This window comes from Apis cerana, linkage group LG1 (assembly GCF_029169275.1).
Source record: "Apis cerana isolate GH-2021 linkage group LG1, AcerK_1.0, whole genome shotgun sequence".
In the NCBI taxonomy this organism is placed as follows: domain Eukaryota; kingdom Metazoa; phylum Arthropoda; class Insecta; order Hymenoptera; family Apidae; genus Apis; species Apis cerana.
In genome coordinates, this window is record NC_083852.1 from 7544916 (window position 1) to 7566356 (window position 21441).

The 21441-nt window shown below is 40.4% G+C and overlaps 1 protein-coding gene across 2 annotated transcripts in view; it reads left to right on the plus strand.

Annotated features, from left to right (window-relative positions):
• Window positions 1-21441, plus strand: part of LOC107994985 (helix-loop-helix protein 11) — a 136877-nt gene that overhangs the window by 96260 nt on the left and 19176 nt on the right. For both annotated transcript variants that reach the window (XM_017052192.3, XM_028665337.2), the window contains exons 3-5: window positions 18489-18639; window positions 19586-19851; window positions 20074-20528. In XM_017052192.3, the coding sequence (XP_016907681.1) occupies window positions 18489-18639; window positions 19586-19851; window positions 20074-20528 (872 nt within the window). The remainder of the gene's footprint in view (window positions 1-18488; window positions 18640-19585; window positions 19852-20073; window positions 20529-21441) is intronic.

Consider the following 21441-nt stretch of genomic DNA (forward strand, 5'->3'; position numbering starts at 1 on the left):
CGGCTTTTAATGGTTCCGTTACAATTACAACCTGAACTTCGCCAGCGGTGGGTGGAGAAAGAAAAATGGGAACATTTCTCCCCCTTTACACCCCACCGTGCCGCTGCACCAGCGCTCCGCCATCTTTTGCCTCATTATCGACGGAGCCTGTGTCTACGAGCGCGATGAATGACAGGGGAGGGGGAGGGCTACGGTTTTTCAGATTCACGTATCGACGGAATCTTTCGAATCGGGCAGGCAGGGGTGGGGGTACATCGGTGTGCATCTGGTCACAAGAATGCACCGCGAGAAGCTTTTCAATGAGCGGCTTGGACTGTGCGCGCGCTTGCACACACATGTACACGTATACGTATATTGGAATCGCGACGAATCCCCACATCATCGTGCTTCCTTTATCGGCGTGCGTTTTTTACGGCTAATGAGCGAGTCTTCGGTGCTCTAATTACCTCGGCTTTTTATATAATCCAGAGTATGGAGGAGGATCGAGGCTGTGAGAACAATCGATCGTGGATTATAAGAATGACGATGTAGGAATCGAAGGGGAAGTTTTAATTAATATTTGATATTTCGATCGATCATATCGTATATATATATATATATATTTGTATTAATAGTTTCTTTTGAAGAAAAGATATATAGAAAGGAGTATTGATTATCGTCGATTATCTTTTAATCAGATTCACGTTTTAATTATCTCGCGATTAATAAATTGTTCATAAATTATTATTATTATTATTATTATTATCATCTGATGATTGATATTCGAATATAGTTTCAATTTGTAAATAACTATGCAAAGTTTATGCGTGTATCAGCATTGCAGATATCGACACTGAATACATTGATTGAAGTATTGACACGAGTTACAAATGATTTCGTTAATAAACCATCATTCACGTGCTAATCGATTTGCAAGAAATATGATTACCAGCCATTGTCAGGGAAAATATGGCACGACGGTTGTTTCGTTTCTCGACTTAATCATAGACGATTTTCTTCGGATCAAAGTCGTACAAGTGGGAACAATGTAAACGTTACATCGATGCTTATCGAAACAACTGTAATTACAGTAAATTATCAACCGATGTGTAGAGAACAGTGTACCTTGTTTACTCGTCAACACTCGTCCCTCTTTCTTCCCTCGATCGATTCTAATCGCTTATTCTCTTCCTTTCTCCGCACACGAAAATTATCCTCCTTGTTATTTCTCTCGTCCCCCTTTTATAATCCTCATTTTTCTCACTACCATACTTATTTGTAAAATGAACAACTCTCCAACAATCTTACATATATATATATATATAATTTGTCTCGATCTATCCATCGCAAATTTTTCATTTTATTTCTTGAACGTAGGAAAGGAATTTTGTTTTTTCCCTTCTTCTTCTTCATTCTCGTAATTCATCCAATTCTAAGAATTTTTCGATGGAATCGAAAGAATGGACAGAGATCCTCCTCCTCCCAGAGAAATTGCGCGCTGTCGCGGCGCAGCAAACAAAGCGGCAGCACGCATCGAGTTTGATACGCCCTATTAATTGCCGTTCTTTTTTTTTTTTTCTCTCTCCTCCCTCGACAACAAAGAACGCGTTTATGTAACTATCCGCGCTCGTGCATAATTATGCGAACGGTCGATCGTAGAAAATGAGCAAAACCATCGGCTATCTTCTCCTGCCTTTTTATTATAATTCGCTGGTAATTACGGGCGAACGATAGGCAATGAAGTCGGCTCTTCTCACGCCTGCCCCACGTATTACTCCGGCACTGGGTCAACACTCACGACAAACGCGTTACACGATGAATATCCTCCTGAGTGGAAAATTGTTATTTAGTTCATCTGCATAGAATCGAATTATGAATTCTCTTCTTTCCAAATTTGTCGCTGCCTCGTTCGACTCGGTTCAAAAATGCGCGAAAATCTCGAGCGTGGCTCGTTTGTTGTGCGAAACAAAAGCGACGAACGGGAGGGAAGCTGGAGCGAAAAGAGGTGACGTTTCAGATACGAGTTTCGCGGTGAACCATAGTCGGCGGTTGGCGAGGTCAGTGGCGTTCTGCGGAGAGCGATGTCGTCGCGATGGCGTCTCTCCCTCTCCTCTCCCTCTCTTAGAAAATCGACGTTAAAAATAACTTTTCACCGACCGACAATAGAACACGCGATTCAACGGATAGAGGCGTCGAGAGTGGCTCGTATCCGTTTCCTCGTTGCACGTTTCAAAGGACCGATTCCCTTCTCCTCCCCTCTGTCGCATTTATTTCAACGCTTTCGATGGTCCATCGTTTTCGATTCATCGAGAATGAAATGTGTAACAGGGATGTACGGAGTTTTCTCTTGTTAAGATATTATTTACTGTTCACACTCTTCCCTTTTTTTCGTTTAATTGAGTCGATGTTCGGGTAATGTGAAACGTATCGTGGGGAATAGTTGGTTGGGGAGAAAAAGGGAAGAATGGACGGATGATTGATTTAAGAATTGGACGTTTGACAAAATGTTAGATCGTAGGAATAAATCATTAGCGGTTACTTAAAATTTCATTAGCCTCTCTAGGTGTTAATATAAAATCTCCGGGATAAAATCTTATAAACCGTGTCGTTTCTTGTCCGCGCTAAATTACAGCTTCTTTAGCAATGACTACGCAATTTATTTCTTATGGCCTGTGCTTGTTTGTAAGTCATTTATCATTCGTGAATATCCCGATGTTAAACATCTCACGGTTTATTTTATCGTATTTCTGTTATTTACATTTCTACCAGATTTATTTCAATTTGAGGAGAAGGGGGAGGCGGGGTGGAAAAATAAATTGGAAAACTTGATCGCTTTTCATAATAATATATTACACTAGAAGTCACGTATTGTGACGAGCGTTTCTTCTTTTTCTTCATTTTACAATTTCCATATATATATATTTTACAATTACATATTGTAGCATAAAGCATGATAATGATCGACACCTATCCCATTCAAGTTAAATGTTGGACGTTTCGTAATTTCGTTCGAGAGATATATGGCCGGAATTAAAGAGGAAATAAGATTTCACAGCGATCGGTAATCAATCTTACGATTAGCATGCAAATATTTCACGGGTGATTAGATGCAGTTACGATGCAGTTTTGTGCAAAGAGATATCGCATCATCCTTCGAACAAACATATATTAAACGTACTTCGACTTTTTTTCTTTGCTCAATAATTAAAGTAATCGTTGTTTCTTATAGAAACGTGTTTGTCAATGAAAAATATTCCGATATTTCTCCGTTTCTTTTGAAATACACGACGAATCACCATCGACTAACAATAATAATTAATTAAAGCATTTTATAACGTAATAACACTCGTACTTAACATTCGTTCTCTCTCGCTCGAATATTGGACGGTGAGCAAAAGCAAGGAATTTCAACGTACGAGATTACCTACTAATTCGATGGGAATATTATTAGTATAATCACCGTACGTATGCACGTATAATTCAACGTCGTTATGTTAATCATTTCATCCTCGATTTTAGCAAAATCTGTCCGCGCAAATCTTTCCCTCTCTTTCTCTCTCTTCATCCAGCTGTACACATGCATCGTTTGTACAACTTTCCTTGTCGCAAATCTCCACCACAGATTGCACACCGATTCGATCTCTCTCGCAAATTCTCAGGAACCGAATCCATCACTTGCAAAGGCGTTCCTACGACAAAGTGGCTTTACAAATCTTTTGACATTTGTAACATCGTAACGTTGCTCAACGTTTCGGAGTAAGATTTATCTCATTGGCATTTCACCCGATCGATATCTCGGATAAATTTAAGATTATTTATTTATCAAGTTTTATTTATCAAGAAAGCTTGAAAAAAGAAAGTCTCGGTTCTCGATCACGTTAAGGGTGCAAGGGTAAGGAGAAGGGGGTTCGAGTTGCGTCGTCTGTACAAACGATTTATCGTCGGAACGGGGAGAGGCACGTGTGGGAGGGATTGGAGATGAAAGCAAGAGGGAAAAGAGGATGGGGTGGGTTGGAATCGCGTGGAACGTGGCGATGGAATGACAAGTAGCGGTTTGAATCTTTAATCTTTCACGACGTGGGATATTAAAGTTTCTCGAGAGTTCGGCAACTACTTGAAATACCACGGTGAAATGGAGTTTAAGTTTCGGCTGTAGCCACGAGACACGGGCCGCGCCGCCGCCCTGGAATGGCAATATCGATAGATATCGATTGGCATCTTTAATGCATAAATAAGAAGGAAGCCCCCCTCTCCTGTTCCACGAATTCGATCGAATTCTTTCTACCTTCCCTTCACCACTTCCCTTTCTGGTCTCTGGATGGAACTCGTCGCGTGGCCGCTTCTTTTCTTCCCCTTCTCCCTCCCCTCCTGCCTCGTCACACGAGCATTCGCGCGCATTCCATTCTCGACATCGCTGGATCGTTCGACGCGACATAGATTTTAATCTCTCGGTTAGAAAAATTAGTCAAAAGTAAGAAGGAAAGCAATGAACGAACGATTAAGGAAAAGCGCACGAGTAGAAATTAAATATAGAAACGTATCGCGTACGAGTTAATGGTCAAGTGGCGCTGTAATAATGTTGAACGTGTCAAACTTGTGAATTCGCCACTACTATATTTACCGCACTGCGTGTTTACCGGCAGAAAATACCCCTGTAAACTTTTCAATCCAACGTTCCAACAACCGCGCAGGTATTCTCGCGCAATTTATTATTCCTCTCGCAACAGAAATAAACTACTCGTAAACTCGTGGTGCTCCGTTGCATTATTGCGTACGATACACTGCCGTTAACGTGTATTAATTGTTCCCGTGGAAAGAGCAGAAAGAAGAAAACGAATCGAAACCTCCTCCTCGCGCGATAGTAGATGCAATTTCTATTTGCAAACTATTTCGTTGAAAGCGGGCCGAAAGCTTTCAATTCGAGTCGATGCTAATGCTCTCCCCTCTCTCCTCCCCTCTGTTGTCGCGGAAAGGATGCGACTACACAACTTAAAGTTCGTTATTCGCCCGGCCGATTCAATGAAAACGCCCACACACGCGCGCGTACGCGATCGCATGCGAATGAAGGAAATATGCAGAGCGGATTCGATCGCATAGCTAATGCGACACGCGTGCATACACACACACACGCACGTACACGGAGGGGGACGGTGTCTCTTTGAGCACCCGCTGCTTAAATCGTGCCAGCGACCGTTAAACCATTCATTTCGTAGTCTTATCGTTAACGTGCCGCGCTAAACGAGTTGTCGAAACCGTGAATTATTCAACGCTTTTTCAAGACTCATGGATAGACCGATAGATCCCCTGGGTCGCAAATTTTCTTTCCTTTTCTTTCGCGATTCGATTAGATTGGATGATTACTTTTAATCGGACGCGGGGGGAGAAGGACGAGGCTATTTTAGAAAATTGTATCCTTCGTCTCAACCGTACGACCATGCATCGACGGTTGTAAATCATTCCTTTTTCCTTTTTCCATCACGCGAGAGACCACCGATCTCCATGGATAACTCCTTGATCGTGTTTCTTTCGTGGGGAGAAACTTTGTAAACACGGAGGAAGGGGAAATAAGTTGAAAGAGAGATAAGTCGGTGGACGAAGGGCATCGAGCTCCGTGCGCGACGATAATTTCCATGGAAGACTGACGACCGCCTCATGGTCGCGGAATGCAAACAAACCATGTCCAGCGACGGCCAACCCGTCCGTCCCTGGCGCGCGTACTCTCTCCAACTCGGTTCACACGCGCCTCGACCACGAGATATATTCTTCAATCCCCGAGAACGCGTCCCTCGGATCAAGTTCATTTTTTGGGGAAACGCTTCCCAAATCCCAGTCGCGTGCGAGAGAATATTGGAGGATAATCTCGTGGAAAAAAGATCGTCAAGGATTGAACTCGATACGATAACGTCGATTTCGTACAAACAATCTAGGATATGTATATATATAATTATTTTTTCGTTGGAATAATAATAATCTTGGTTTCATGCGAGATCGACCCCTTTCACGAGTGTCGTAACGAGAGCGGATCAATGGGGTCGAGGCCGATGTAGGTCAAGCTCGGTTCTGTCCGCCATTTAAAATCGGCGAGGATCGAGAATCGTCTCTCTCCTCTCGCGCGGTGCTGTTGTGAACGGAGCTGTACGGCATTGCGTCTTGCTGTCCTTGTCCAACAGTCAAGGTCAGGGTCGTCCACACGTCCAGTGACTCGGCTCTCCAGCTTGCCATCCAATGGGCATCGCGTCTCCCATAAACGGCCACGTGCTGTTCAACCAGGCCTCGATTTAAAGTGTGCATGCACGCCGACTTCACAAAGACTGGCCACGGGAGGAACGCGGGCTATCTGCTTATTTTTCCTGTGTTCCTTCAAAACACCGATCCTGATACCGCCACGTATCGAGGCCTCGAGCTTAAAACGACTATGATAAATATCCTGTTTGTACCCGTGCCTGGTTGAAAAATCGAAATAACCACGATATGTAGCTGCGTTCGAGGCGTTCTTCTGCGTTATTTTTGTCAAACTTATTCGTATTCGACGAATAGTAGGAACACATTATTTCTTTTTCAGATCAACGCGCGAGCAAATGAATATTCTTCGTTTTTCGGAGGGTAAAGTTGGTGCATGAATTTTATTCGGATGTTTCGAAACACGCTATTATAATATCGCATGGCGAGGAGAAACAGAGACGTTTCCACGCCATGAATCTCCCTACGGATGTTCCCATACTCCACTCCTACGCATAATATCGCGAACATCGCATTGGCGCCTTCGTGCGGTAACACTTTATTTATAAACGATCGCAGGAAGTGCAGATCTCGTTTAATTATCGCTTATTGCGTTTCGAATCATTTTCGAATAAAATCTTGCGACGTTGCAGGGGATCGTAAAGAGAATTGGACGTATAATGATAGTGATGGGAGAAATTTTTTTAACAACAATATCTTCCAGCTGATTGACTCGAGTCGTTAATTTTTCTTTATCCCTTAGAAAAAGATAAATTGAATGTTACTCGAAAAGAAAGGCAGCCGGACAAAAATTGGAAAAATGTAATCTGATTTTTTTCCCTTCGCTGAGTTTGATCAAATGTCAACGACATTTCAACCATGAGAACGGATACGAGGTAGACGATGCGTTCGATCGACGAGCGTTCCTTCTACGCGATCAGTGTAAAACGCACATTGTGGCTGAAATTATAAGCTGCCTGTGCTTGTTCCATTTTAAGAGTCGTGCCTTATCTGTCGTATGCACGGCACACGATCCCTGCTACCGCGTTGCTCTCTCAAGAATCGACGGTCCTCCAGTTTCTTCCCGTGTCGTCTCGTGTCGCGTCGAGATCACGTAAAATTCGTTTCTTGGAAATCCACAACAAATTGACCAGTTCGTAACTAAAATAAATTTATTTGCTCGAGTTCCTCTTCAAATTGCCCTTATTTCTTTGTTTCATTTATATCATTATCGCACAGGATCGTCGTCCAATTCCCTTTACCATATTCTTTTACTCCGTTCGAATCGGTGGATTAATAAATTGATAATCTCGATAATAAGCATGTAGTAATTAAAAAAAAAAAAAAGAAGAAAAAAGAACAGTAACGAAATCGTAAATTAAAACGTCAAATTATAACACCAATTGATCTAGCCGCACTTAGGTCTCCTTATCTCCCCTAAAACGTCTCAAGTTACATGTTTCGGTCTTCAAACATATAAACTATAACGCTTGACCGATTTTACGACCACGCTGTATCGCTTCCACCGATACTTAAGGTTTTTTCACAACAAAAAACCCAATACAATACAATTATAACGCGGTGTCTGGGATATATGACCACGCAACTTGGAATCGTAACGTAACCATATATTGAACAGGGATGAGGACTTCTCAGAATTGATCGATCTTATCTGATTTTTGCCCACTCTATCGTGTGCGTATTAAAGATTAAAAGCGAGAAGTAGATAGGCGCTAACGAGGCGGAATAAATAGAATGTACAACAAGTATTATTTCGTAATATAAAAAAAATTTATACCTTTTTTCGTTCTTGCAATACAACATCGATTAAATCGTGTAAACGCGAATCGTAAATAATACCAAGATTTGTTTCAAATTGAAGGATAATTGTGTATAGGTATATTGGAAAACATCATACATCTATTTCTATATCTTAAAAGTAAAAAAAAAATTATAATTTACAATAGATACGAACAGATAGATCGTTAAATCAATTTTATTGCTTCTTCTACATCTCTCTGTTTCTTCAAAAAAAAAGGGAGGAACTAATAGGAAAGAATTCAGAGTAATCCGTGTCGATTGATTCAAAGTGTTATTTCACGTAGACAGGGGAAAAGAAAAAAGAGGAAAACAAAAAAAAAAACATAAAGAAAGAAAATAAATCGGAAGTTGTTTAACCCGAGACGAATTGGCAGCTATTGCTTAGTTGGCTTAAGTGGTACTGACGTCGTTACGTTCTCCAGGGCAGCCACAACCGAGACGAATTAAATCTAGTTTACTGTTGTGTACATCAGGAACCGAAGGTTGCGGTTGTGCAACGTGTCGATTACAAAGTTTTACTATTCTCTACCCATTCAGAAGTTACTCTTCTGGAATCGGGTACTTCGAGTCAATGTTGTTTTAATTTTGAGTAATATCGCGATCGATGTTCCATCTTTGTTTCAGAAATCTGAAGGTAGCAAAGGTAATAGAGAACGGGTAGTGAAGATATTTTTTTCTTTACAAAATTATACTCGATCAACGTTCCTTGATCTTTCGATTTTCCAAAAAAGTATTCGCCCCTCGAAAAATAAATAAATAATTAATCTTTCGTTCGCGGGACGAAAGCTTCTCGCCCAGGTCGATCAGATGCGTACGCCACGGATTCCGGTCGATATCGGTGGAAATTGATATAATTGCGCGAAAGGTCGCAGCTGGCCCGGTACAATAGGTGATGGAATTTACTAGGCGACCTTGACCATGGCCGTGAATCAAGCCGCATGAATCGCATGCATCCGCGGTCAGGCTGTCAGCTTATCTGCTCAAACATCGAATCTGGAGCACGTTAACTAATTACCGGCTTTTCCATGGCTCGGGCTGAAGCCGGTAATTGCATGCCCGTTGCTATCGGTGTTGACTCTCCTGGGAATACAGTTGTCCCACCGCAGTCTCTACAGGATTAAAGTGTCAGGTATATTTCTCATCCCGCTGTTTTCTCTTTTAATTTTCTCACCCACGCCGTTCGTTTCCCGATTCCACGATTTTTCCTCCCTGCTCGAACGAACGTTTCACGCTCGATCACGGAACCATTCGAATTTGTCTTTTTTCTTTTTTTCGTTTCGACAACGAATGTTCGAGGCATCTTTTCGTTCTTTGGGGGGAGAAAAAGAGGGAGAGTATTTAAAAGGTATTTTTCGGCTTTTAATCAGACGAATCGTCACGGAAAGATCGTTAAGAGTGTTCGAGAGTGAAAGAATTATCGCATATTTTTTTTATTGGCCCGTGATAAATCGACTATTTAAAAATTCTTTCTCTCTGAAAATATTAAAAGCGGATATCAATATTTTCCTTTCGATGTTTGTATTTAAAAATTTTTACCTTTTAAAAGAATCGTAATACACGTGCGTTACGCGTGTATAAATAATATTTTTAACGTAGTGGAAATGTTATCGAACACCGTACGATTTCAAATATAATAAACGAAGCGAAATGGCGATAAGTGCGTATATCCAAATAAAAATATTTGCAAGAGTAACACGCTGCCGATTTACGAATTTCAGAGACATAGGACAGTATCGCATTCACGGCAGAATGAATCAATTCACCTGTATCACGCTTGTTATTTTTTTGTCGCTCGTGCTCTTCACTTTTCCTTTTTTTCCTTGTTCAAATTTTTCTCCTCAATTATTCACATTTCAAAGCTTCTTGTTCAAATATACCTATATACCTTCTTCCCACAACGATTGAAAAATATTTTACTCTGGTCTCTCCGGACCAATTAAAAACTCTGAAACGTATTATTATTTCCAAGTACGAAAGCTTAGGTTTGTGCGAATAAAGAAAGGTATATACTCGACCGGTAGAATTTCTCCTTTCTCCAGAAATTTTTTTATCCCCCTCTAACAACAAAGACAGTTCTTGCACTTCTAAGCTGCATCAACCCGAAGAAATTGCACCGTTATCTTTGTCGGTCGAGAGATCGCCTTATTTGCCGAATTTTTCTTATGTATAATTAGAAATTAGAATATTCCACGACACTTTCGAATCTACGATATCGTCGTAGAACACCGCGCTTTTTTTCTAGAAAAATCTCTAAATCCAGGGAATAACATCAGCAATCGAGATATCTTGTTCGTTTGATCCATTTATTGTTTTTCACCGTGCCATTTCTTTTCAGCGAGAGAATTTTAATCGCGAGATATTCTCCTCCGTTCTGAATTCTAATTTTCTGAAAACAACAAACACCGCCTGTTTTTCTTCTTTCCAATCGCACCGATAAGATAAACACGTGACGTAATTTTGAATTAAAAAGACCGATCGCGTGCAGACGGAATAGTAAACTGAAATAAACTTGATTTCTTGATCTCGCGAGGAAGCATTAAAATCTCATTAAAAGAGCAGTTAGCATAAACGAGCGAAATGATTAACGCGACAGGCATCTTCTTCTCTAAACGTAACATTAATATACAACAATTTCTTATTAATGTAAGATTTAATCTTAGATAAGCGTTACATGTGCTGAATCAAAGTTATTTTTATTGAATAATCATTTAAACGCGTTAGATCGTTTCGTAAAAAATAATATCGTTGAAAAATTCTAAATCTTGTTGTTCTAAAAGTGATATTTCCCATTTCTTGAATTTTAATCCTTTTAATAATTCATAAGCGGATTTTTAAAGTTTCTTCCTTCAAATATTTCTTTTCAATTAAAAAATCGAAGAAGAGAACGGTGATTTATGATCCATTCTCAAAGATCATATTATTATTATTATTTATATTAAAAAGTTTTAACGATTCTCCATTATAATTGAACGTTTAAAAATACGAATTATTTACGGTGTAATTCGATATCCCCGATACAATTTCTATTCGAACTATGATAAAAATACGTGAGTTTCCATCGTCTGCAATTCGAGATCGAATCTAGATTCTCTCGTCACCGGAGGAGATGACCTCTGCGAGTCATCGATACGCTCAAAATAATCGATAACGATCGGTGTCAACCTTTGCTCACCATTTTATCTCTTTCTCGTTTGAAATTCATTCCGAAATTCCAAGAATTGATGAGGATCGCGATAAACAGCGCGCGAAACGTATAAAAAGTAAAAAATAAAAGAAACATTCATCAAGTGAGACGGAAAAAGAATAATATAATTCGTAATAATATTCCACAATTTTACGTACCTCGAATTCCAATGGACCTTAAAACTCTAAAGTTTTCGAATTAAAATTTAGCTACTTTAGATGTAACCTCGCCATCCAGCCTTAAGAAAAAAAGAAATATAACGTTCAATCGAAGATCGATTTGCATGATCGAGAAAGAAAAAGGAGGAGAGCGAGTTCTTGTTCCCGGACATGGAGAAGCGAAACACGTAAAGACTAATGGTTTTTCGAGTGTTTAAATAATGGAAACGATCGCGGCCGATCAGCCACCGCCACGGCACTGCACCGCTCTCCTTTCTCTCTTTCCCTCGCCTCCATTCCCACGCGCATTCCGCACGGTTACATTTTATAGAGTCAGCATGCTCTAACGGCCGCCAGCTCTCGGGTATGTTGAACCACGTCGCGAATGTTGTTACGCGAACGTTATGTATTTATGTTAATGAATCCTTCTAAGACGATCACGGAGCCGCGCGCAAGGTCGAGAATGGATACACCGCATAATATGAGTACCCCATATCGTGTCTGGGAACGTGTCTCGGCGCATTCCATCGCCTTTTAGACGATGATGCGTTAAATGGTGGAACGTTAGATTCCTGTTAGTTTAGCATTAACGGTAGAATTTTGCGCGAATTGTTCTCACACACACGCATATTATATATATATATATATTCCGTGTCTTATGGTTTAAATGCCTGTTCGAATCTCGATGGAAGTTACACGTAGGAAATATTTTTTAATTGAAAATTTTGTAGGAATATTGGATTTAACTTATTTGAAAAAGGAATCCTGCCATATTTTGTCGCGATCTCATTTCTACAGAACGGGAGTTGCAAAGTGGAGGCGGGACGTTCGAACGGCGCCAGACAGCGGAGTTAAAAGTGGAGGAATCGGATCGTTTGGCAGGGATAATCGAATTCGACGGTGGTGAAAAGTGGATGGAAACGGCTTTCGAAAGAAGGCCGAGGATTGATTTCCGGGAGCAGATATTTTGGCCATCGCGGCGGTTTCCCGGCCTTTTTGGATCGGCAGAGCGCAGCTCCGAAACGGGCTGCGGACTCGCCACGCAGGGAGTAATGTCCTCGAGTGCACGTATGCACGGGAGTACGCCACGTTCAGAATGCAGTTGCATAACGTTTCCCCCCCACTGTAGTCCGGTTCTCTCTGCCAGTCCCTCCTTCCTTTCTTATTTCTTTTCTCGCGCATGCATATACGCGTACACACCCGTCCTTCCCTCTCTCCCCGTCCATTTCGCGTCCTTTCCTTCGAAATCTTCGGCTTAGAAATCTGATTTCTCAAATATATCGCGCAGGGGGAAAGACGAGAGAGAAAGGAATGTCTAAAAATTCTTTAAAACTTCTATGTAATTATAAATTATATCGATGTTTACTTAAAGAGATTCGAGGGGAAAATTTCTCGATCGAAGAGATTAATTCCTCTTGGTAATTTGCATTTCTCGGATTCGAGGAAAAACGTTAAACGTCGAGTGCGTGGAAACGGGGGAGGGAGAAGCGCGTGGAACGGGCGGAAAGAAGGAATGCGTATTATTCCTACACGCTTCCGGTCGGCGCTGGAGCACGAGGCGTGCCGCATTTGCGGCATCGTCTGGCGGCGCCGGGACGCTTGACCGCAATGTGCCACAACAGACGAACGAATGCAGGTAATTTGCAATTCTCGTTCGCTTTAATAGACCGTACAGTGGCCGGTAAAGCGTTCGCGTTAGCTAAGCAAGATTGCATTTCAAACCAGGGGGATCGTATTTTTATCTCCTACCTGTTATTTCCCTTTTCCACTTTGCCCACCTTCGGTTTTTTGTTCCAACGTGTATTTGCCCAACGATATCCGAAGATTTCACCCTATTTCTCATCGATTCAACTTGCCAACGTTTTTTCCATCTCAAAATTGACGGATAAAATTAAAAAATATATATCGTGCCTCGATCGCAAATGGCGAGGCCAAGCCTGCAAATTTACGGCTAATTGCGAATCCACGCATTACGGGGAAATTAGTGGTTCACCGAGGGGCATGAGAAGAGGAAACGCAATGAAATCCGGCCGGCAGGGCCTGTTGTAAAACCCCCTAAAACTACAACCGCGGTTATGAATGGCCCCCAAGAAAATGTTAATTTTATGCGGATCCCCACCAGTTGAAAACGCGTTTGTAAACCGTCTATCAAGGAAATTACGAGACGTATTGTGAGAAATCTGGACGGAGATGGCCATAATTTACCCGTTTCTTTTTCTTTTTGCCTCGCGATTTCACGGGAATAATATATGTTATAACGATGTGATATAGAATCTAGAAGAAAATAATTCGATTCTGTCCACATTCTCGCGCGACACCATTCTCTGTTGCATTTTTAAAAGATCGAATATATATACACACGCAAATTATATTCTCTCCAAGCTGAATCTCCACACGCGACCACCGTGTGTATTCTTAGAATTACATTCACTCGTATATCATTTCATATCATATCCATCGCTCACACCTGTTATGCGAGATTCCATTTCTCCGTGTGCACGTGATAAGGTATAAATAGTTAGAAAATATATATATATATATATATCTACTAACAAAAGAGCATCTCAAATTTTTACTCGCGTTCCAATATCCATCGTTTCGCTCGTGAAACTACGATATCTTCGATCTAAGAGTATTTATTAAATATATACGATAATAATGATAATAATGCACAGTTGTGATATCACTGAACACGGTGAATTTCACGCTTTTCTCCCTTCCCTCCCTCGTTATCTCGAGCAGGCAGGAATTTCACGCGCCAGAATCGGATGTCCACGTGGAAATGACGTCGAACAGGTAGGGTCACGAACTGGACAACCCGTGGATAACGTTCTACGGCTGTGAACTTTCCTTTCTTCCGATCGCCAGCTGCACGCCGCATTATACCCTCACTAGTCTTTCGCCTCTTATCGATCGGCCATGTCGTCAGCCCATTCAGTCACGGTCACAGCTGTCGTATCCTGATTTTTCCAGCACGGCACCAGGCCGGGAAAATAGCCGATTTACGGCGAAAAATCCCGATAAAAACCCCAGCTGGGATAACACGTGTCGTACGCGAAATCTTGATAATCGCTCGATAGAAAACTCGGATTTCTGATTGAAAATTATCGATCTCGATTGTACTAGGATATTTAAATGCTTACTTGTTCAAATTAATAGCGTAAATACATTTGACGGCGTCTTAATCGCGAGATAAAAATTTTACAGAGAGATATCAATCGTATATCTGCAAGGTTTTGTAAGATCTCGACCGAGGTCGCTGGAGAAAAATTTTATTATTCGCGAGGCGGATTTATTCGAAAGAGAAATAAAAATTTGGCCAACTCGAACCGGCCAAGTCTCTCTCTCTCTCTCTCTCTCACTCTCCAATGATAAATCGCTATCTGTGCCCGTTCAGGAAACGGGCTCGAGGATCGACCTTGGCCTGCCACGACTTTGCAGAATAGTATATTAACAAGATTTCGGCACGTGCGTCGGAGCTTTGGTCGAAGAAACCGTGCACATGGCCTTCCGGCCTCCCTAATCGTCGTAGAAACCGTTCTCTCCTGCCTCGTTGCGTTGCTTTCTTCTCTCTCTCTCTCTCTCTTTCTCTCTCTCTCTCTCTCTCTCTCTCTCTCTCTCTGTTTGGACGAGCAAACGTCTTGTCCTCGTTTATTCCTGCGATTATAGTTAACCCCTCGTTGCTCGCAACGATGGTCACGCCAATCTAAAACAATAAAGCGAGCGTAAAACCGCGATTCTTAAACTGTAGAGTCGAGTTTCTTCGAGAAGAATGTAGATATGTAAATGTGGAGAGAGATAGAAAAGAAATGGCGAGAAAAAAGAGGAAAGATTTTTGCGAAGGCAATAACTGTATATTTTTTTTCTTTTTTCCTCTCTAAAATTTATCATTCGTGAATTTAATTTTCCAAGTTCAATTTTTTAAGTTTGCTTCGTCCGATGTTTCGAATGATTTACAAAGCGAGAATATATTTAAATTAAAGTCGTGTTTAAAATGTGATTGATATTCAGGGTTCGACCTCGTTCACAAACGTCATATATATTTTTTTCTCTTTGTATTCGTATCACTTGTCGTACGATGACAATTCGTTGTTTAATGTAAAAAAAAAATCCATAATTACTTTTAACAGAAACTCCCGTGCTGTCTCGTGCGTGGCGTATATTTTAGAGGAAGAGGATAAATTTACAAATCTTCCAGATCTCGATGATCTAAGAAGAAAATGGAAAAATTATTTGAAAAATTTATTTATCTTTATACAAATGTTACCATACGTATATATATAGTAATTTACGTTTTTTAGGGTTATAAAATGTAAATTACTAAAGAATCTTATAGCTGATCGTTGAATACGAAAATGCGTATCGACACGCAATAATACGATTTGGTCCGCCATTACGCCTTTGAAATTGAAGCCCGATCACGCTGTTCTTGAAAACACATTGGAAAGAACGACAAACATTTCTATACCTTTCCCTTCGCATTGCCAATTGTCCGGAGGTAAAAAACGACTCGCCTCGAATTTAAACGATCGAGTCACGCGATACGTAATCAAACTACTTTGGTGTTCCGCGAGCATTAAAGTAACAGAACTAATAGGGCGGGAAATTGGAATGATATACAATACACATATTTACATCGTGAAGAAAAATTGTCAATCGAGATTTCCTCTTTGTTTATAAAATCTTATGAAATTTATTTGCAAAGGGAGTGTCGGATTCGCTTCCATCTGGATTATATTTCCGCTCGCATACTCTCATCCTCCCATTTTTTTTAATTGCACGGTCGCACAGAACAAAGAGGAACAAAGCGAGGGTAGCGTTTCTCTTTTTCTCTTTCGTTCAAATTTTTCTTTTTCTTTCTTGCGTCCACAACAGATGCCGAATGCGCGTTCGCGATTTCGCTTCTAAGATCGATCTCGCTTACACGCGAGCGCAATAATAAGAGAGCCACCGTACTCCTTTTGGTATCCGGTTCCTTTGACCGATGATATTATTGTCGAGACACCCTTCTTCCTTCTTTTCATCTTTCTCTCGTTAAAACTCCTCCTTCACGCCTCCCTCTTTCTTTCTTTCTTTCCTCGTTCTTTCTTTTACCCTTTCCGTCCACCTCTCAAACCTCTCCACGCGATACATTTGAAAGTTTCAAATACTATTCGAAACTTTTACTCTCTGATTTTATAATAAATATGAAAAGAAATTTAATATATATATTTTTTTTTTTTTGAATTCGTTGATAAATAAATCATAGTTGTGATAATTATAGCTTTTCCCAAGTAAAATAATCCCTTCTTTAAAAGAGATTTTTTCTCCTTTTCGTTTTCTTACTCTAATCGCCGTGTCCATTCTCTCTCTCTCCCGAGACATCATTTTCCATTCCTCGCGCAATATTTCCCTTTCCTCGTCTCCTCCCTTTATTGAATTCCATCGTGGACCGTTTCTTTCCCTTCTTCCTCCTCTCAAATATTCTCCATAAGAGGCTCCACTTCAATCTATCTCGTTACTCTCGTTTGACAAGTTTCCTTTTAATCTTATCCTTCATCAAATTTCTTTCGTTTCCTCCCCCTCCTCCTCTATTCTTTTCACCCATTTTCATTTGCATATTTATATATATATATATATACCTCGATATATATCATCTTTGTGCGATGATTTTTCTTCTCCTCTCCTTCTCCGCGCACGACGTTTGACGTCATGCTCCTTTTTTAAAAATTTCTTCTCCTCTTTTCAATTCGTTCATATTTAGACTCGTTACTCTGGTTTCTAAAACCAGAGATTTTAACCGATGATGTCAGAAGCTTATTGCGAATGTGCGTGATTCGCAATGCGATACGTCGTTAACGCATCGTTAAGATTTCCTTCATCAACGTTCACGCACCGTGGTTGACGCTACGATTTCATAACATCAGATTCGATAGTTGAATTTAACCAAGCTGCGATCCGACACCCTGGTAAATTACCATCTCTCTTGAAATCAAGGAAAAAGGAACAAGGAAGAAAGAGGAAAAGAACTTACCGATTGATCTCGAGTGGATGAACTAGTAGAAAATAAGAATGATGAAAGAATTCTCCTCGACAAAAATATATAATCCAATTAAACATTTCTCCTATCACAAATTCCACGAGAAAATATATATATATATATGTATGTACGTATTTTTAAATGCATATCTCCGGATGGAAGAACAGGAAAGACACTGGTGCATCGCGCTTTAGGGCTAAACAGGGGCATCTGTTCGTTGACCACCTGTCGGCAGGTGCAAAACGTACACACGGCCAGCCCGTTACCTTCGACTCGGTATCAATTGGCCCTTTTGTTTTCGCCATGTTTTACTACGACGTAGTACGTGCGTACGATGCGTGTAATATATATATATATATAAAACATGTACGTCGCTATTCTGGATTTTATTGCGCAGAGAAAATCCCCTTTAAACCATGTAAACAGGAAGTATCTTTTACCCCCTTTTTTTTATCCCTTTCGATGCACGTCGTTTATGAAACACCTGTATACCTCATTAATCTCGATTCTTTTTAACATAACACGACCCAGTTTTCTGCTGCGTTTCTTTCATTTTTTTTTTTTTTTTTTTTGCGATATTCCGATTTCTTATTCGCGAGAAAGATCACGTGGGAAATCAGAAACTGTTCTGTTTTTTTTTCTTTTTTACTTCCGAAAGAAAAACCAGGTGGGAAAACGTTTCGACTTTTGATCAGATTTCTTTTCGTACGTTTCTGAAAAAAATGTTGTGTACTTTCGAAAGAAATCGAAAGAAAAGATTTCCAAGGCTTGCAAATTTAATCGATACCATTTTATGTACGTATATATATGTTTCAAATAGGGAATTGATTTTTTACCGTACGTGTGTTGTGTGTTGTGTAGAAATTATTTAGTAAGCATCTGATTTAATATGGATGGAATGGATATTGATGCGGAGAAAATATGTATGAGGATTATATATTATTCAAGTAATTTATTAAATCCGTCGAAGAATCTGTCTGGAAGAGGAGTGTAGAATGTTAACAAATTTACAACGAAATAATTTAACGAAGATTTAAGGGAAAGTATTTTAACGTATAAGTAAAGTAACAATAAGAAAAATAAAGAGAAACCATTATTTTTATTCCAGGCTGCGATACTTCAGCAGACTGCCGAATATATATACCAGCTGGAACAAGAAAAGACCCAACTGTTGTCACAGAATTGTCAATTGAAACGACTGGTGAACCAGCACGAGGGTGGCGATGTTCCGATCAAGAAACGCAAACCAGATAATCAAGGTGAATATCTTTTTAATCTCTATCTTCCCTCCGAAAGATAATTGAATTTTGCTCGTGACAACTCTAACGAGCCGTCAATTAACGTACATTATATAATCCTTCGAGACGATATATTGAATTTTAAAACGAATGAAAAAGCAATGAAATAAACGAATCAAAATTAATTTCATACTTACGCTTAATCATAATTTATGATGAATCGTAAAATCGTACTTTCTAATCTTAAAACGTAATAAAAATGACGGGTTGCATGAATAAAGTATCATCGTAAAAATATTCATTAATAATAAAATTAATAATAAATGTGATGAGATACATAAATAAAAAGATAATCATAGGAAAATTTTAAATAACGGAGTTTATTTAAATGATCGTGGCATGATCGTAAAAAATATTATCGTGTCCCCATCGGAGGGGGGGGGAAGAAAAAAGACCAAAGAACGTTACCCGCGGAATCATCAGTCGCCGATTTCGAAGGAATATCTCTTACTTTATGATACCGACTTATCGCCACCATTATTTCGTGCAGGGAATTTTTTAATTTGTTGGCCGACAGTGGTGGCAGTGGCGAAAGTTAATATAGAAGGTGTCGTTCGTCATTTTCGCGCGAGTAATTACATTCCTGCACACTCCTCTCCCCCATTCCCCATCCCCCTCCCCCGGATATTCTATTCCATGCACAAGAGGGAGGAGGAACAAGCGCGCGATCCGATCGATAGAATCGAAACTTCCCCTCCCCTCCCCTCCGATTAAACTTTCGAGTTAATTCAAATGGAATAAAAAGAAAAGGGGATCCCGTATTCTCCGCCTCGTTTCGAGTAACAACCAATTATTATCTCGCATTAATGGACCAACCCTTTCGAGAAATACGAGATATCGTTCTTAAGTTAAATAATCTCGGACAAATTCGTTCTTATTCCTCGCGCGAAATTTCTTCGTGTTCCAGGAGGCGTCGTGGTCAGTCTGCCGATGCACGTTAGCGAGAGCGGCGACGAAGGATTGGGCAGCATGTCCCCTGAACCATTGTCGGTAATAACGGTAACCACGGAGGGACATTCCGTGGTCAACAACGAGGTGGTAGAGCTGAGGCGACAGTTAGAGAGGGAGCGTCACGCGAGGTTGCGCCTAGAGAAGCAAATGAGAGTTATACAGAATCAACTGTATCCGGAGAGATTCAGAGATAATCAGCTAATCACTTACCAACCTCACGAGGTATTTTAATATTTCCCTCCACACTTGCCTCTACATTTATATATACACACAAAATTCTCGTCGTTTCACTATATTATCCCTTAAAAGATGCTCGCTTAATATATAAACTTTTATCTCGAATGATAAAAGTTCTTGTCGAAAGGGAGATCTTGCGGAGAAATGTATAGGTTCGTGCGAGATTATGAGGAGGGAGGAAAAAAAAAAAAATTTGTCGTCCTTCAGGTGATCGAACACACGGACAACGTGATCGCTCAAGAAACGGAGGATGCAGTTGCCGCGCTTCAGGTAGTTTCCGTGGTGTCTTTGGCACAGGTTGGCACGACGCAGACCGTGGAAACGTCTAGTCCGGATCCGAGTTCACCGCCCCTGTCTCCACAGCCCGCGGACATGGTACCAGAGGAGATCAAAGAGGAGGAGTCAGGCCCGGGCTCGCCAAAGATCGTGACGTTCGGCCAGAACCAGGTGTTCTCCGCGATCGACGAGCAGACTACCGGCGACTCGTTCTCCTCCTCGAGTCGCGTCACGTACACCACGGGTACGGGGGAGTTCAAGAACGCGTCACCCCAGTACATCACCACCAGCCCCACCAGACCGTTCTCGCCGGCCGCGGAACCGCAGCGGCTACCCAGCATCCTCGAGGCCGCGATGAAAGCGGAGCCGAAGGTCGAGGTCGAGAGGCAAGTAGATTTTTTCGCAGGATCGATCTTGAGTTTGCCATTGGGTAACACAATTCGTACGTCGAGGATTTTATGCAGATGAGCGATTTTCGTCCTTGTACGATCGTTCGTTCGTTTTTTTTCCTTGCCTTTTTTTTTTTTAAGGTAGATATATAATCTGAGAGATATCGCAAGGACGAAAGTCGCTCGAGGGGCCACGAGACGAGACGATCGATGCGTCTTTCCTTGTTTCTCCAATTGGAAACAACGAAGACGGACGCACGATGAAAAGTCGGTCATCTGATATATTTGCACAACTATTTGCTTTTAGAAAATTTTTATCTATGAACTTTTTTCAAGTGATCATTGATTTACTTTCCAGTTTTTCGATCGTCGATCTTTATTACGTTTTTAACGAGCATCATTTGTATTCCATTTTTGAAAAGTCACTTCACTTGTGATATAATTTCCGGTGTATTCAAACGAATCGTTGCTCCAAATTTTTATTCTAATCTCAGTGTTTGAGGAATGTTTGAGGAGATGCCGTGAATTTTCTTTAGATATTTTTAGAAACTTTTCACTTTAAAAATCCTGTTGAAAAAAAGAAATGAAGAAATATTAAAAAATACTTGGCTGACTAATACTTCTAATGATTAATTTTGATATCTGAGACAATCCACTTCATACTTATATCATTTATATTTTTACAATCTATCATTGAATGGTCACATATTACATCTATTCATACTGCATTGTGAATCTTTATCTATGGTCCGAGAGTGAATAATCAGAGATCCGCGCGCTTAACTTGTTTTTATGCTAATAATATAAAAATATTTTTTATTTCGATTTGAACTCCATTATGAAAAATGTTAATTATCAAATTCGAACATAATATCTAATGGGAATGTTTCAATGAATTTCGTATTATGTA